This window comes from Struthio camelus, chromosome 2 (genome assembly GCF_040807025.1).
Source record: "Struthio camelus isolate bStrCam1 chromosome 2, bStrCam1.hap1, whole genome shotgun sequence".
Taxonomy (NCBI): Eukaryota; Metazoa; Chordata; class Aves; order Struthioniformes; family Struthionidae; genus Struthio; species Struthio camelus.
In genome coordinates, this window is record NC_090943.1 from 9,714,348 (window position 1) to 9,733,412 (window position 19,065).

A 19,065-nucleotide genomic window follows, 5' to 3' on the forward strand; every position below is an offset into this window, starting at 1 on the left:
GCACAGCCCTCTGCCGTCCAAGACCTTCCACAAACAGAAACTACTGTGTCCATGACTGATCGCTGTAGCTTTCTTGACTACCTGCAGGCCACAAAAATAGCAAATCCTAGATACATGAAGAAGCACAAACTTGCGAGAGATGGTTGTACTGCAAGTATGGGAAGGCCAGCCAATGGCACTGCAGCTTCCAGACAAAGACCACTTTCCTGGAAAGTGGAAAGGAGGTAGCTCAAACTGCAAGAACATTTCTTCAGGCCAAAAACATTTATCAGATTGGAAGAGTCTTGACTTACTTAGTTCTGTGCAGTACTGCAGAAGACCTAGATGAGAATTGATACCTCTTCTCCTCTACCAGTAAAGTCAACACACTGTACTAGCTAGTGCTCTAGGTAAACAAAGTCTCAAGGAAACAAAAAAGGAAGAAAAAAAAAGACAGCTCCCCAAATTCTCCTAAGATAAAACAATGTATAAAAAAAAGACAAGAACTCCCCACAAAATCCAAATTGCATTTGGCATGACTTCTGACTACACTCATTTTACTTTGTGTTCATCTGAATCTGAGCTTGTTCACTTAAGCATGACTTTAAAGTTGAAAGAACAGAGATCAAATTATATAGATCAGTAACACGCTTAAAAGATCTTCATTTACTGGTAAGCAAGAATGCGTGTGCACACGTGCACATATACACACTGTATGTGTATATATATATGCACAGTACAAATATGCACATACATATATGCACACATACATGTAGAAGGAGTATTTTATCTCAGTAATTCCTCATTAGATTACAGAAACTGAGGGCAGAGGTAACTATGACAAAATAAGAATCTGCAAGATACTCGGTGTTTCTTCCAAGTTAATTCCTGAATTATTCCCAGAATATCTGCCGTTACTGAAGAACTTACTGGGAGAAGTTTTGCCAGATTGTCTACAACCCAGTTAATTCACAACTTTCCACTATAAAGTTTCATAAGCTTTACTGTGAAATAATCTGCATTCTCTATCACTAATTAATTCATTTACTCCAAATGGTGCGGTGAATCAAAATAATACCTACGTACTTGCTTCCACCATCGATTTCCCTACCTTTCAATTCCCCTCAGAAGTTTTTTCTCCCTTATCACTTCAATTTAAAACATATTTCTCCACAAAATCACCACCCCCCCACCAAAAAAACCTAAACCCAAACCAATATGTAAAATAGATACATACAGACCTTCCATGAGAAAGTCAGAATACCAAAAAAATGGCAGATTTGGGGACAAGTTTCTATCTTCTTTCCTAAAGCTACTTTTGCTGTTACATCTACGCTAAATATAAGTGGACTCAATGGAATCCAGTCACAAAGCGGTCTCTCCCAGAACACACATGACAAACGACTACGCTTGACCGTGGGATTCAACAGATTTAAATAACAACCTTCACATTTACAAAATGATGCACTCAAAACGCATAGCTATGGAAGATGAACTATCCAACTTCTTACAAAAACAATCATCAAAGCCTTTCAAAAATAAAAAAGAAAGAAAGAATATTGAATCTGAGAAAGCTGTCAGAATTTCAGCAGCTAACAAAGGCATACCAAATATTAAGACACGGCTGTTTTTATGTACACCGTTACCATTTTACTATGCCTTGAGAGCATGTGGACATTAAGGTATACCTAAACATAGTTTATACTTGTTTGTACTCCAATTAAAAGTATAAAAGCATAAAAAAGCAGTTAGGGTCACTCAGAATTTCACAATTTGGTAGTGACAAATTTTAAGAGCTGATAATTTGAAAGGATGAATTTCAGCAGGAATAGAAATCAGAAACTGGTCAAATACTTCATGTCCCACATACATACTGAGAAGTTGCAGACTGCAAGACTGCCCTTAACTTGAAACAGTTACACTTCTGTCCAAACATACATACTAACATTTCTGTGAGAGGTTATGATAAGGACAAAGTAGAACATTTTCTCTTTCCCTCCTTTCTTATCATTTTATTGTTGGACAATATGTACAACTAGCATAACTTCACTGTTTTCTTTTCTAACTATACAGAACTACAAACAGGATCAGTGTTATTGCTCAGTCAACACATTCTCTTTTATGGAAATCCCTCACAAATATCTAAACAGTGAAAAAATCTTTTAATGAAAGATTTAAAATTAGTATCAGGATCTAATATTAAAAAAGCAGTTGAACTGGGATCTTCTTGGGATGTCAGACAATGTAAATTAACAACCAGCACATTCAGAGGAAATTAATTCAATTTAATGATTCTCCAAAGTTATTTCGTACAATGAAAGTGTCATTCATACACCAAAAGGAGATTACAGATGGAACCCAGTTGATTTGCAGATAGGAGTTTTCATTCTTTCTTCAGAGTGAGAACTATTAAGAGTCCTGTTTTATCATCTCATGTCTAGTCAAAGCAAAATCATTTAAGATTTCACCAGTGTCAAAACTGTTCTCATTACAAATTGCTGCTGATTCCCTTGTAGTAGTATGACAGAGCAGAAGGATTATTTTAAGTAATTGTTCCATAAATTTCTCCCTATTCAATGATTATGTGAATTAAGCAAAGTATTTACTTAGTCCTATAGACAGAAAGGCTATTTTTCCCCGCTCTGTAAATAGGTGGAAAGCTCAGGACAACATCCTAAAAGGCTTACGATTTAAGGCAACACTTCTTCAAACATACACCATTGCCTATAAAAACTCCATTTTACTTAGTAATGCATTTGTCCAACTTTTACAATTTGTTGGGACTGAGGAGACAATTAAGATAGTATTTGATATACCCTCCTGACTTTTCCACAGAAGAAAAAATCACCTTTTACAGGCTTCGATTCTTGTATGTTCCCTAAACATTCAGGGTCATCTTTAAAGACCGAATATCAGCCTAGACAATCATTTCTTTGACCATTACGGTTATTTTTACTTTAGCTGAAAGAATACATCATCTATTATCTACACACACATCAAGTGACCTTCCTACTAGACAGATAAATCTAAAGAATTTGTCGTTACAAGAGGTACAGATGTCTCCAAAATTAACCAATCACATACTGTAAATATATGAACGGCTTAACACTTTGCGTAGTCTAAAATAAAATTCTATTAAAGACCTAATTGCTTTTTTAATATAGTACTATTCATTAGCTAGTAAATATGATTCAAGTCCGACTTTATCAAAACTTTTTAAACTTTACACAGACTACATGGCCATTTCAAGACTTCTAAAATCCACCTAAATGTACTCTAGCTACCACTGCCTACCCATATACTAAAACAAACAAACAAAAACCCTTGTAATGGAATAGGGAAGAAAAAGTAGGTCTTTCACGTGACTCCACCCTACACATAACTTTCTCTTTTCCCAGTGCCAGATCACGCTTTATTCTAAAGCAAATTTTCCTATGTACTGCACACCTTTTATTCTCATCCCACTAGTCACATGTTTTTCTGTACTTTAGCATTATATAGTCTGCATTGATTTAGAAATATTAACAGAGTCATTAGTGGGACAATAATAAACTATATTTGTATGAAGTAACATTAGAAACTGGACAAAGTTTTACAGATGTATATAAGCAGATAATATAGGACTTGCGCACACAGCCAGCTCACCATGTGCTTAATAATGTGACTCCTCTCACTGATCTGAATTAAAACAGAAAATGGTGTTGGGCATGCGCTCGTGTTATTAAAAGGACAAAGAATAAAACACAGAAAACAAAAGTAAAATTCTTGCTCCATCCACTAGGTTAACTAGAAGCATCCAAACAAGCGTTCTTAAGTGAGCGTGGATTTGCTTAAAAGTATTTTCAGTTTTTAAACAAACACACTAAATTAACTGCAAAAGTATTCTTCTTTAGGAAGATGAGTACCTGAACGCTTCAAGAACCATATGGTGGAACTATTACAACCCGTCAGAGTTTTAGTAGTTTTATAGTACAGGTGACTATTCTGATGGGCTCAGTGCTACCCCTGGCAAGTTACCTAATCTTTCTGATTAAGTTTCATCATTTGCATAAAGATATTTTACTTCCTACCTGGGAGTCCCTATATGGGAGTATTTTGACAAGCAGAAGTGGTATAGGAATGCTGCGTATTGTCTATCCCTGTCTATCCTCCCATCTGTCTTCAAGAGCAAAGAGCTGAGGGATTTTGAGACTGCTCTCTCCCTTTAAAAAAAAAAACAAAAAAACCCATACATACTCTTACTTCCACTCTTCTTATTCCTTTCTCTCTCAAAATATTTAAGGGCATTTTACACTATTTTTCAGTTCTGTGTCCCTCATTTTTCTTCACTGATTCTATCTACATATTTACAAATCATAGTCACTAACGATCATTATGTATCACTAATTAGGATAAGAAAAGCAGAATAAAGAATCAAATACTTTATCGGACCAGAGATATATAAATATGAAACTGAGCACCTTTTGAGTTAATCGGGCTGAAAGACATGCAGAAAATAAATATGAACTGATTAACTGCAATGCATAATCCTGTTGATTCTGACTGGTAAGACCAACAAACCATGTAGAGAAAATTAACTTCCAGGAGGTCGAAAATTTTTGATTATTCAAAAGCAAATGAGAGCTACAAGAAGAACTGCACATGTAATAAACTCTTACCCCCTTTGGCTCAGGCACAATCAAATGAGTACACTTATTATTGAGGCTCAGCTGGCAATTCCCTCCATAAAAAGTAATCAAAGCCCACAGAGTACTTCGGTCTTCAGATGAAACCTAAGACGAAGTTAAATAAGTGTTTTAGTTCTATGCAACCAGACGCCTTTTGCTCAAAGATTTCTAGTACGATTCATAATGCATCATTTATTAATGTGGCTAATGTACTATCTATCACTTTTAAATGCCAAATTAGCATAAACGTCCGGGAGAAAAAAGGGTGACAGAAAGAGATGCAACAGGAAAGAGCATTAAAGAAATTTTTAACCTATACAGAAAGAAAGAAAACAATCTTCACTTCTGTAAAACTGAACGCCCCGATATATCACCTTCCCCAAGAGAAATAAGTTAGTGAACAAGCAAACGAGTTAGTTATTGATCTTAGGCAACTTGTTTAAATTCACAAAACAGAATTTTAACAAGCAGACCACATTAATAAGCTATGTAAACACAGGAAGTGCTTCTTATTTCTAACAATTTATGTCCCTCCTCTGCCAAGAACGCCATGTGTACCTAAGCTACTAATATTCAGTTAGTGATGGTATTACAGGAAAACATGAAAAAAATCTGAAGTACATATGCCTCATTAACACCTAGACCCTAATCCTGGCTGCACACATACACTGCAACTGGTTCTCAGTGGGCTGCTACTCACAGATCTATAGAGCTGGGTATAAGCACAACCCACTTAAGGACTACTACTATACTTATTTCACTCACTGGCACTGTGGTTAAGATTTCAGTTCATATTTAGGTACAAAATGTTGACCAAATATTCTGTGGTAATGCACAGATAAAAGAATAGTAGCAAAGGTTTCCTACAGCAGTGTGCTCTTCATTTTAGAATGCCCATACTGCTGAATGCAAGATAAATTACTGAATCACTGTTTGAAATGCTTACGTCCTCAGTTGTAGTCAAACATTATTGAGATGATAATATACCTATGATACACAAAAAAAAAGGTATAGTGAAACAGAAAAACTGACACCTCTCCTTCGTTTTCTCTAAGGATCACATACACATTTTAGACTGGAGCATACTGAAATATGGTTCACTTCTTACCTGAGAGAGACAAGCAGTAACTCCAAAAAAGATTTGACAGGATTCTGGAGAAAAGCCATTTACCCTGGAAAAATCAGGTGTCAAGGATATAAAATATTTTAAATGGAAGTTTCTTGAGGGAGGACAGAAAGAAATTCAGTAGTACACACAGTACTTCTCAGATATCATCAAGTATTCTACCATTTAAAAACTTCAAAAGCATGTGCTTTGTTTCTAGTTCAAGTGGTTTGTTTCAAAACAAAACAAAACACAACACGCTAAGGTGCAAACTGGATCAGGATACCTCTAACATTATGATTAACTTGGGTAACACTATAAATTTGCCTCTTTCTAAACATCTCCCTCAGCCCATCCCAGGTCACTGAACACAGAAAATTAACCTTATAGGAAGTCAAGCCATTATCGAGAGCTCTTCTTCTACGCTTAGAAAGTGTAAGAAAATCTTAAGTAGAAGAAATTGTTGCTACAGTCAGCAACAGACAAGAGAGAAGGAATACGATGCAAAAGAAATTCTATAAAACAAAAAAGAATGTGTTCTTTTTTCCTCCTAAAAGAAAAGCTATTAACAGATGACTGTGAGCAAGTCAGAGTGCCTTCTTTGTAGGCTCATTAAAAAAGACTGCAATCTGGTGGATGACCTCATTTAAAATCTGTAAGAAATAAAAACACAGCCTAAAAACAAGAAACCAGGTTAGAAAGTAATAAGTAGTTTCCAAAAAAACTAAGTTTGGTAACGAAATGGCAGAGTTTTTGGTTGAAGCCTTCTTTTGGAACTTCACCTGCCCTTCACAATTTCTCTAAGACTGGAAGAGTAGGAAAACGTTCCCTCCCCCTAGTATGGAAAAAAGTAAACCAGGGAATTTTCATCACTCAGCTTAACTTATACTTCCGGAAAAATAACGCAAAGACATAATCCAGTTAAATCAGTCAGAATAAAAATCAGTAGATGAGTAAAATCAATATGAATTTGTCAAGATTGTCTCCAGTAAATCTTTTTTCCTTTTCTGCCCGAGTAATACATATTGTGGGTGAAGTAGCACAGTTCTGATGTTTTCATTGTGTTAAGCCTTTAGATACTTCCATCTCTTTCTTAATACGAAAGTAAAATGTGTTATAAATGAAACAAGTGTATAAAGTCTGTTGAAAAGGTGCACAAAAAAGGGCAAACAGTACATATCATCAACAGCATGTCAAAAAGGATGTTTTAAGTAGAATTCAACAGTTCTCTTTATTTAAAATAAAAAATATATATATTTGTTACACCAAACAAGTGGATCAGTTACACTGATCAATGAACATTGGACAGGCTTATATACCGTGACATAAGCCAAACCTGAAATATTAGCGAGATTATCTGAGAACAGTAGTAGACAAGTCAGTATAAGCAAGCATCAAATCTTCTGCAGTTAATGTATTCCTACCAAGATGTAACACAGGACAGGGAGCTAGCTAGCCAACAGATACGGAGGAAAAAAAAAGCTAGAACCTACTGTGAATCACAGACTGAGAAAACATCACACTAGGATGTAAAAACAGAAACATAGCCTGAAAGTCGCATGAAGTTTTCCATCATATTTTCAACACCTGACAAGATCTCTGATAGCAAAGTGCATTTTTTTCAGATGAATGAAAGACTTGGATAAACTAAAGAGTATCTGAAAAGAGCTAGGAAAATTTTGTATGGACCCAGTAAATCTGACTTAGGAGGGGAAACTCAAAGAATCAGAATTGATGGGTTTAAGAAGTTAAAAAGAGACAAGTCTTCAAATCCATAAGGACCACTCCAAATGAAAAGAAGTAATTTGTTCTTCCTGTTTGGAGTAGCTCAGATGAATCAAAACAGGGTTAAACTACAGTATGGACATGAGGTTAAATTCTCGCAATACAATAGCGAGGCACTGTAAGAAGGTGCCTGGGAAGACTATGAAATCTCCATCACTCCCTGATCTCCTTTCATGTGATTCTGTGTTCAACAAAAATGTAGGCCTCGTTGGAAAAAAACACTACAAAAACACGTATGCATCCTATTACAACACAAGTATATATTGTGATTTTTGGTATTAAACAGAATTATTTCCCCTGTTACTATGAAGCTGACAATTCCACCAGCAATATTCACATTTTGAGACCTGGAAGAGGACAACATACAGGAAGCAGTAAGTTGACAACAAAATCCAGAGCACATCAAAACTTATGAACAGGTTACTGCCATTACCCACAATACTCCAAGAAGCCCCAGCCCAATTCACATCCTAAATTTCATTGTGTTGGTTAGTATCACATCAAAGGCAGAGGTTCAGTACGGGATTGTTTAGAAGCATATTGTAGTCTACTCCCTACCTCATCATCTGCCTCTAGCACATAAAGTAGTAACAGCTCAGTATGTCACTTTTAAGAGGTTCCTCAGTTTCACTGCAGCTTGCCCTCTCTAAAGAACTGGAGTGAAACAGACCCTTTTAGAACAGCACAACAATACTGTTTCAAAGGGATCTGGAAAACAAAAACAAGCAAATGCAACAAAGCGCTCTCTTTTTTTTTTTTTTTTGCTGCCCCCAGCCACAAAAATGCAAAAGTGCAGAAGTGCTCTGACCTTTCATCTGCACAAGAGTAACGAAAAATAAACCTTCCTCCCTCTTGCTTTTTGCTGCTATTATAAAAGTAAAAAAGAAATCACCAGCCCTCTTCATGGTATTTCAATTCAAGTTTTAAAACAGGAAACTGTATATCCTTTTCCTTTAAGAAGACTGTTCTCAGATCCTTTTTGCTGTTACTTCCCCTTCAATGCAAGTTAGTCAGGTTTTGTCTAATATCAGGTACTGGAGAACAGGAGAATGTTCTGCCTTCTAAAGCGCCCAGTGGTGAAAATAACTTCCACACTGGAATGCTAAAATGTATGTCTAAGGAAAAGGCAAAATTATTATGCTTTTATAGTGTATTAAACCCTTCTGTATCAAACAGCACCTTGTCACTGATAGCCAAATGCCCATCAAATACGTCTCAGAATTGGTACTTGAGCATAAAATTCTTAAGGCTCTTTAAGCTGGATCTGTGTATTTAACTGACGCAACATGTTTCTAGGACTTGCTCCTTCAGTAAATTCAATGACAATTTTGAATAATACTAAATCTCCAAATTAAAAACAAACTCAAGACTAGAACATGATATCTCAAACCTCTGCCTAAAAAAAGCCCTCCAAACCTAAACTGGAGATGCAAGTTATTCCCATTAACTACCATCTATTATTTTCATTATGGTAGTATCTAAAGTCCTAACGAAAGGCAGGATGCCACTGCATTAGAAGTCATAGAGAGACTGAAAAAGAACAAAGCTAATTCTTAACAACGCGTTTTAGTGACCACCATAAGACACAGAATTAAATCGAAAAACAACAGGTTCTATGAATACAAAGGGCTAGGAAAAAAAGTCAAGCGTCCAAGGACACGTTTACTGCTGATAGGTGCACAAAACTCGTCTTCTACGCAACCCAGGAATATGATATTATTGAGACTTAGTCTTTTCATTTGGACATTCTTATATACCCACAATAAAGTCTTCCTGAGCAATAGTAATTCAGTGCTACATTCATGCATTCACTGTGGCAATTAAATTACGGACTGCATTACTCAGAAGTTTTATCTGTTGATTTCTCTTCTGGGTACATAATAACATCAGCACTTAAAGCATCCTTTTAAAACCACCTGGTTTCAGATGGAAAATCAGTTTTCTAAAGCGTAACTTCTCTACGGGAAAGTGGAACACTAAAGCGCAATGATCGATTATTTAAGCTTGAAATCAACCTATTCCAGAAAGGTTCCTATTCTATTCCTCTTTCAATCAGTCCTAAGGAGCAGGGGTATGGAATACAAAAGTGTGCCATATGCAACTTTACACTCCCATTCTGATATTGAAAGGCTGATAAACAGATGCACAACACAAATGTCACCAGCCTAGACCACTTCACAATAATTAAGTTATTATGAATATAGGAGTAGCTTTCTTAATTTGTTTTTTACCATGCAACGTTTGACGTTTCTTTCCCGTGTAGAAGTCAATTCATTTATGGAAAACTTTCTTCTGCTTAGGTCAGAAGAATATCCCTGGCTCAGGAAAGTTTTTATCATTAACTGGTAACATCCTATCTGTCATGTTAATTATCACTATCAGAACAGTTGCTAAGACCCCAATGTATATTTTTGTTTTAGCTGATGGATGCTATGCGCTCTCTTTCTACAGTTCACTCCTTGAGCTGAATTCTCTCGGGGAAGTAAAGAATATAGAGTGTATTTGCAAAACAGTCAAGATTCAGCAAGAATCAAAGGCACATACCTTGAAATACTAGGTGTAATACATGAATTTTGAATCACTGAAGCACATTAAGACCTAAATTCCTAATAAGAACTAGATTTTGGCTTCTAGCAGCTCTCGTTTTCCAGTATAGCCATCTTCTTCTGCTAACCTTCTGAAATGAGATCCTGTACCTGACAGTTTTCATCCCTAGTCTTGGCACTGTTGATTACAATCATGTGCTGGTTATCTATCCTGAAGTGTATTGCTTTGCTCCAACTTTTCTATATACAAAATATTTATTAGAAGAGTGATGAGAAAAAGATGCATGAATTTCTTTCTATAATAACAGCCATTAACATCACTTCCGTGATCCAAAGAAAAATTGGGGGGGACATCAATAAAGACGAAACGGTATTAACTGATGAGAAGAGGAAGGAGTACACCATCCATATGCAAGAATACATTCTCCAAACAAGTTAAAAAAGATAAATCTAGCCAAATGAGAACAACAAGGGTTCAGCAAGGGCAAGGATACACTACTCCAACAACAGTAACACTACTGTTATCTATTAATAAAGTGTTATTTATAATACAGAGTGTGGATAGCAGTTATCACGTGTTTATCACTGGCTTAATTCTGCTTCTAGCAAAGGCAGTCAAATAGATCCTTCCATTCCGAACCCACATTTGCCCCTGTTCTGCATTGCAGCAGTTTTCCTGGATCCTCGCAGTTAATATCAACTTCCCGCTAAAATGTTTCAGTCCATCTAGTAATACTTTTCTTCTAAGTGCCTAACACACATCTGAATTAGCCAGAGGGACAGCATAAGTAAAGAAAGACAAAGAAACTCCAGGCACATTGCAACCATGGCAGGCAAAACACAACCTGTCCTTTTAAAAATCTGAGCTGTGTACACTTGCAACACCCTTTAATCACTCAATGCTATTTATTTTAACGTGTTTTCAATAAAATAAATTCAAATGTGAACACCTTAAAGGATACGGCAGAAGAGCGCCACAGCGAACAGACAAGATCACCCAGGAAGGCTGAAAAATAAAAAACACAAGAAGTTAAAAAATTTGGTCTGCATGTGTGAAATGCAAATTATCTTCCAAGTTTATATTAAAGCCAGTTGTAATATATGTCTCCCAGCTTAGAAATTCAACGTGTTTTACAGATAACACACTTTGACCTTTACAGAAAACTGTTCTGATTTATTTGTAAGAGTTCTCTTAAGACTTTTCAAAGGTCACACAGCGATACAGGAACACCTGTATTTCCCTTGTCCTTCCACTGCACCTAGAACACCATTTACAGGATTTATTCATCCTTTCCCCCTTCTTCCACTCATTCTCCCTATTCTAAAAAAAATACCCCCTACCTTACATTCACCTCTACCGAGTCAGGAACCATAACCCTACGCAGAGGCATAAAAATCAGCTTCTGAACACACAGATGTGATGACCCCTAACTCACAGTATTCTCAGACAGAAGGACTCAAAGGGAGAGGAGGAGGTGGAAGAGAATAGAAGAGATGTAGGCTGCAGTCTTGAGGCAGCATTATGAGGAAGGAGGGGGAAAGTGTGGCATCATATTCAGCGAGAAATGATTTTTCTTCTAAAAATAAAAAAAAAATACTGCAGTAACTATGTTTAGGGTATCCCAATTCTTGCTATTCTCTTTCACTTAGGAAAAAGGTATACAAAAAGTCAAAGATGCACATTTGGTAACTACTCATTCCCTGCAAAAAATTGCGAAAATTTTTCTCCTCGAAGTTTATCTCCTCCTTATTTCTATTCCTTTTCTCTGTATATTAAGCTACTTTTGCCTCTGACTTCAGTTCCTTTAATACTTAGCCTGATCTTCTTGATTCAAGATCATGCTGTGATGTTTTCTGGTCAAACTAAGTGACATCACTGAAAGTCTTGCTCTTTTGCTTGAGAAATGGAAGAAGGTTTAATTAGCAGTACTTAAAAATAAAATTAAATCATTTAAGCAAATCCCATTAGAAAGCAAAATATCACTGTTAGGACACCAGTATCTTCCCTTCACATGAGAATGGCAATGATCCTTTTTAAAGTTTAAAATTATACCAGAGAATGTTTCAAAATAAAGAAAATATTAAAAAGAAATTAAACTTTTAATTCAGCAGTGCATTCCCTATACCCCATAAGCTCTCTAACTAAGCACCTTTTATTTTTTGGTATTTTCTTAGTTCATACTTCTACACTGTCAGGTAAACTCCTACGATATAAGCCACCAAAATTCAGTACTGTCACCCGCAACCATGGAAAAAACTGCAACCAGTGGAAAAAAAAGAAAAAAATCATGTGCCTCAAAGTATTGGCAGTAAAATAATAAAGATTCTTTTCCGATCACTCTCATGACTTGCAGAGCCGCCAAGCTCATGTTTTCAAGCATGGAGCCTGGAAGCTTTCAGGGGAAAACTAATCCAACAGTCTAAGGCAGTAACAAAATACCAGCAATTCAGGGTAAGTAAGCACAAAAAAACCCCCAAAAAATTAAAAAAAGAAATCACAAGACTTGAAAAAATTAAGATTAAGACAAAGATGCATTTCATTTGGGCTTTATCAAACACGAATTATGTCAGTAGACAAAGTCATAGAGGAGTCATTCACCTTTACCACAGGGAGATCAAAGACTTCACGAGATTCTCCAACCTCTGGATTGTCCCCATCTTCAGAAATAATATGGGAAGCCAGTGCATTATAAGAAACTTCCTTTGCTTTCCCAGCTTTCAGAAGCTGAATTACCTAAAATCAAGAGAACAATGAGGAAAGTCAACATTTTTAATTATCCCCTATTTGACGAAAACACTAATGCAAGAGCATACTAATACATTAAAGGATCGAGTACAACTTTCTTGGTTTTCTTATTGAAGAATGGCTGGCAGTATTAAATATTACTGAAGCTGTCAAATACATACCATTTAAAACCTTATTTTCAAAGGTTTACAACTCTGCCATATTCTAATCATTCGAGATGAAGTTCTACTTTCCACAATAATTCAAGCTGGGGCAGAAATTTTTCAAAAAAAAAATTTCCTCAAAAAAATTCAAAACATTTTTTTCTCAAAAAGGCTAAGAAATCTCTTCTCTTTGGCATTTATTTTTGCAAATGTTAGCTTCTGAGGCCTTTGAAATGCTTTAAAAGAAGGGCTTGAAGTTTAAAAAAGGTACTCTATGCATCAGGACTGTACAATGCAGTCTTCATAGAAGCTCCTCCAAATTAGGCCAGTTCTTTACTTTGACTGGGGGGGAGGGGGGAATCACGCTCCTGTATTCTCAGTGCATGTTCACGTTTAACAGCTAAAAAAGAATTCCATATTCACAAAACACATTTGGTTCCAATATTTCTAGATCCAATCAATATATATCATCCCACAGAACATATGAGTAAGTTTGAAGACGAGGCCCAACTGCTCTAAAGCAAAGGGGCTAGGCAAAAGAACTGAGCCATGAATCTTGTCTCTCCTGTGTTTCCAAATGCAGCACGCTGGCACGACAAAAAAAACCAACATGCTGATCTGAATCCTGAGAGGCCAAAAAAAAAAAAAGCAGGGGAAGGAGTACACCTAAACAAGGAACTTAGTCATACCATGAAGAGAGAAAAAGAAAGGTAAAGTAACTCAATCTGCAGCTATGGCAGCCATAGCACTGAGCTGGTAGCCAACAGGCAAAAAAGAAAGGCTGATACTAAAAGGATCTGCAAGCAAAAGAAAAAAAAACTTGTAACTACTGTCATGACAGAGAAGGGGAAATTTCTGACGAAGGGCTGACATATTGGGAAATGACAGGACGGAGAACTAAGAGTGGTTTAGAGAAAGCACAAAGAGAAACGGGTAGAAGAATGCATGCCCCCCTTAGGTACTACCTCAAAGAGCTAAAGTAGAAACGTCTTACTCTGTTGCCCAGAAAACATGAACCCCAGCACCACTCGCAAAGCACTTTCTATTCCTATTCATGCAAGGCCAATACAGAAGATTCTAATTTAAAACTTCAGCATTCACTCAGCTCAACTGTAGCGGACCATGTGGTGAAGCCTACCCTGCTGACTGCCCCAGAATATAGCATTCACTTTCACGTGAATAAAAGTAATCAGGGACAGAAGAGAGATGACTTAAAAAGAATAAGGTCTAGAGTTCAAGTATTGAACGTGCTAATTAAGATTACTGTCTCCTTTTACAGATGGTAAACTGAGTAGAGTTTAACTTCATAATGATTTTATAAAGTTGAACTGATATGATGTTCATTCCCCAAAACTTGCTAGGCACAGATGTCCATCCTTCAAAACCTGTTAGGCACACTCCCTTCTTAACAGGACACTCACCCTCCAGAAATGTAAAGAGCAGAGAGCAAGGCACTGCATTAGATCAAACAAAATATTAAGTAACTAGCTATTAAACAATTACCTGCTACACTGTACACTAAACAGGACAGAGAAGGCACTGCAAAAAAATAAGTCTTCCAAAATGTGATGGCAGGCTAAAAATAAGCATAAAAATAGGGATGGGAAAATTTCCATTCAGTGAGGAGACAATTTCGGCATTTCCTGACTTAAGTTCTTGAATTTGCAGTTTAACTTAAAAATATATATGCAGTGGATGGATTATATGTAGTGGTTGAATATGTGATATCAGCAAATTAGAAAACAACTAGTCTAGAATAACTAAGGAAGTTCATCACAAGCTTGCTGTCCACATTGCCACAGAGTCAGGAACAGAAGAGAATTTTTTTCATTTTACACACCAATCTCCTGTATCATGGGATACCTTCCTGCATGAAATCCAGTTAACTGCAAGATAACACAAGATGCTGTAATTTCAATGGGAAAGTTTAATCAAAATAAAGCACTTTTGATAATGGTAGATATTTAAAAACAGTCCCATCACACAGGTTCCTTGCCCTATACAGCTCTCCCTGAGTTACAAGCTCAACTCAGTTATATATTCATTCATGGAAAGATCAAAAAGAGGAGAGAATGCAATGAAAACTGGGCATTTAAATAAGTACCAGTAGGATGTTTAAATATTATAAATACAATAGATAATAATTTCATATGGTTACTTATAGTGGTATGAAAAAGCATTTTCCTAATAGTAGTGTAGCTTATGCTACAGTGCCAAAATTCCTCTTAGAACATCTGATTTATTTGGTTTAAGTACAGTAGCTACACTGAAAAGTTATACCGGCACAACTAAAGAACTTCATCTATAATAGTATACACCTGTAATTAAGAAAAAAAAAACTGGCAAGTCCTAATACGTCATTGTAGAAATCCTGCACTTTAGATGCTAGCTTAAATCCATGTAAACTTCAATGGCGTTCCATTGTGGTGGTATATAAATTTCATCTGTGTTCTTTCCTACTAAAACCTGCAGCAGAAGAAGCAATAAGACTTCAAAACCAGTAAGTTAAGTAAGACAACAGGTATCAAAAGTTAAAATAATAATAAAACAAGAGAATATCCAGAAACCAAATCTCACGTTCGAAGTCCTCGTTGCACAATATTATTTTACTCTCTGCGTATTTTACTCTCTTTGCCTATTTTTAGTAGCGTTATCTTACCATGACGATTGTAGTTTACATCTGTCAGGAAAATAAAGCATTTATTAAAAAAAAAAAAAAAAAAAAAGATGACATCTCGTCACCACCTCCAGTGAGGTGTGAACAGGCAAGTGCACATCTCAGTGGAACAGATTCAAATTTGAGAGCCAGAAGCCTAATTTTCCACCAGTTGCCAAAGAATATCTAGGCACAATTCCAAACTTTTGTTTCCCTTCTAGTTCATGCTGCAAATATTTTAAATAGGTAGTAGGTACGTAGCTATTCACCGGAATGGATTATATTTTGTTCTTGTTATTGGATTAGTTTCATTAAAATCCTCATTTTTGCTAGGCCTGTTTTAATATTGATTCGGATGTCTAGCCTTCAATGAAAACATTTGGAAACTTAAGCTGATCAGAGTATGCTCATCCCCAAAAGATAAGCATAAAGATGAAAAAGATGAAATAGGAAGCTTCTTTTTGAAAGTAAGCTAGTATCCACTTGTATATAAATAAGCAAATAATTTTGAAAATATCTGTATTCTTATAATACTAATGGATAAATATTTCAGTATAGAAACTATTTTTTTTAAATGTGTAGAATTTAATTTAGATTTTCTCCTTTCTGTCCTGGTTAAAAACACAACACGTAAATAGCCTGCTTGTTCATTTTTTCCCTAGGGTACCACAGAGGGTACTTGTGAGAAGCAGTGAAAAGTTCCTAAGTGGAACTTGCCCAAGTTCAGTAAAACCCACTTCTGATTAGCTTTGGTTGTGATGGTGCTGAATCAAATCCAGACAGGACTCTCACAGAACCACAACCTGCACTCCCCAGTGCCTGATGTTCCTGAGGGCTCATGAGCTCAGGCACCAGTGCTGAGAAGTCCTGACATCCATTTAACCCTATGCCAAAGCACTAAGCCATTTCAGCATCCAGAGCTCAGGAGGAAAGAGTGCAAACTGACCAGCAGGCTGTTTACAGAAACAACTCAGACCCATCGGACTTTTCAATTTGGCCATCATACACAGAAAGAAAGTGGTTAAAAGTCTTCCAGCATGACCTGAAGCAGCGGTAGCCACTATGGTGTAGCGCTATGCCTAAGCTTACACAGTCTGCCAGAGCCACCTTAGCTGTCTATCTACAACACAGAAATGTCATCCACTAATACATGAGAACTGAGTGTACCTAATTTAGAACACATTAAGGCTTGACAACAACGAAGTTAACTGCTAAGCAAGATAAAATTTATCTTAAGAAAAAAAAACTAGCAAAAGAGAATGATTGCTTACTGGCTCTATGGGAATACTGCTGATTGTCTTGCTACGTCAACACAAAACTAACTACATGCCTTTTGGGACACCATACATATGATATAGAAGAGAGTCCTGTTGTTTTCTGCACTCATCTTTGTACATATAATAATACTGCTGCTATACCTTCTTAAAAATGTATAGTGTTATTCAAGCTCTCATACATTTTCAAATAGCTAATGTCTAAAGGCTGTGGGTTTTTTCTACTCTTCAACTACATTACCAGTCTTTATTTAACATATAATCCTATTAACGTGAAAACACAAAAAAACATTTAAATAGGTCAATGTCTATGTCCCGAGTTTGTTTAAACACCCATAAGTGGAAAAAAACATGAGATGAAAGGAATCTGATACTGAACAAATGGTAGACTACAGCAACTACCAAAAGAGTCAAGACTTAAATTTCAGTATCAAATGCACAGGAATCTGTTAGCATGAAGTTGCTGTCCTAAAGCTAGATATGGCACACTTCAAACACTTGTCTAATTGGACATGCCGAGGAAACTTTGTTGGCACTTCCATCCAGCAGAACTGGATGTTACCACAGGCCAGCCCTGACATCCAGGCTACTGCCCTAGGTGCTAGGGCTGGAAGGTCATCTGACAGCAGCTTAGGGGAGCACGAGGCAGGGAAGATCATGTCGTGACCACATCAGGATCTCTGTCCGTCCAATGGGCCTGAGAGATCCGGGGACAGGCAGCGGAGCCACGGGGGTCCTGCACTGTGCTCCTGGGACACAAGGAGGAGGGCGGAGACCGAGCGGGCAGGCACGGGCGAGCGGGGAGGGAAGTGACAGCGAAGCCTTCGTTTGCCGAGCCTCCCCCCGCCACCCAGGCGCCGGGCCGGCCTGTCACTGCCCCCGTCCTGCACCGGCCACAGCCAGGGGCGCGGGGCCCAGCCGGGGCCGGCACGGCGAGAGGCTGCCTGCCGCCCCCCGCCCGGCGCTGCGGTCGGGTCCGCCGAGGGCCGCACGGCTCCACGGGCGGGCCAGGCCCGGGGCCGAGGAGCGGCCCCGTCTCCAACAGGAAGTCCCTTCGCCCGCCCCTCCTCCGCTCAGGCGGCTACGGGGCCTGCGCGCCGGGGCCGCTGGCTCCCATGGCGGGTCGCGGCGCGGCTGGCCGCGGGCACGGCCGTTACTGGCCGTTATGGCTCCCCCGCGGCGGGGGCGGGGGCGGGGGTGGGGGGGCGCTGGGAGGGAGGGAGGGAGGGCGCGCGCGCGCGCTCGGCCCCCGCCCCTCCCGCGGGGGAGCGCGGCGCGTGCGGCGGCGGCGCGCGAGCCTCGAGCCCGCGCGGTGAAGTGCTGGGGGGGGGGGGGGGGGGAGAGAAGAGGAGCAGGAGGAGCCCATGCTGCCCCCCCCGGGGGGGGGGGAACGGAGTTGAGGAGAGGGTGACCCGGTACCTTGGGGTCGATGTCTCCCACCGCGAAGAACTTGACATCTTTGAACATCTCCTCGGGGACTTTCAGCTCCTCCTCGTCCGCCGACATGGTCCCGGCCGAGGCCGCCGTCACGCGCGCCCCCCCCTTCGCCCCCTCCCCAATATCCCCCGCGCGCACTGTGCAGAGCCGCCGGGGCCCGGGTCTCCCGTCCCCTCCCCCCGCCGAGCCGCCGAACCGCGCGAGCAAGGCGCGCGCTGCGGGACACACCATCCCCCGCCGGGACGCAGGGGGGGCCGAGGGGGGAGGGGAGAGCCGCCGGGACAAAGCGGCTCCCCCCGCCCGATCAGCCACCCCGGCTGTTGCAGGACTAGGCCCGCTCCTCTTCCACGGACGCTATCTCCGCTCTTGCCCCGCTTTCCGAACCGCACCAGAAGCCAGCCTCCGGGCCCGCGGCTCCCCCCCCGTACGGAACGCAATGGACTCGCCCCGAACGACAGAGGCGGGCAGCGGGGATTCCCGGACCCGCCCATTAGCAAACAGGCGAGGGAGGGGGGGAAGAGGAGAAGGGAGCGCTCCGCCCTCGAGCCCCGCCCCCAAGCGCAGGCCCCGCCTCCCCCGCCGCGCCCCTGGGGACCGTTACCCGCCCGCCGCCCCGCCCCCCCCTCCCCCCCCCCCGCCGCCCCTCGCCGCCCTCAGGGCGCTCGGGCGGGAAGCGGCCGCGGGCGGCGGCGGCGCTGGGGGGCGGCCCGCTCCCCCCGTCACACGG

General features: G+C 39.7%; 1 protein-coding gene across 2 annotated transcripts in view; it reads right to left on the reverse strand.

Annotated features, from left to right (window-relative positions):
- PAXIP1 (PAX interacting protein 1) overlaps positions 1-18,534 on the reverse strand; it is a 43,397-nt gene extending 24,863 nt beyond the window's left edge. Inside the window, exons 1-5 of one of the 2 annotated variants that reach the window (XM_068934273.1) lie at positions 18,321-18,534; positions 12,682-12,816; positions 11,045-11,088; positions 5,755-5,818; positions 4,638-4,751 (exon numbers count right to left, since the gene is read on the reverse strand). In XM_068934273.1, the coding sequence (XP_068790374.1) occupies positions 4,638-4,751; positions 5,755-5,818; positions 11,045-11,088; positions 12,682-12,816; positions 18,321-18,407 (444 nt within the window). In that variant the 5' untranslated portion in view covers positions 18,408-18,534. The remainder of the gene's footprint in view (positions 1-4,637; positions 4,752-5,754; positions 5,819-11,044; positions 11,089-12,681; positions 12,817-18,320) is intronic. The other variant, XM_068934274.1, reaches the window with a different exon arrangement.
- Positions 18,535-19,065: the final 531 nt, after the last annotated feature.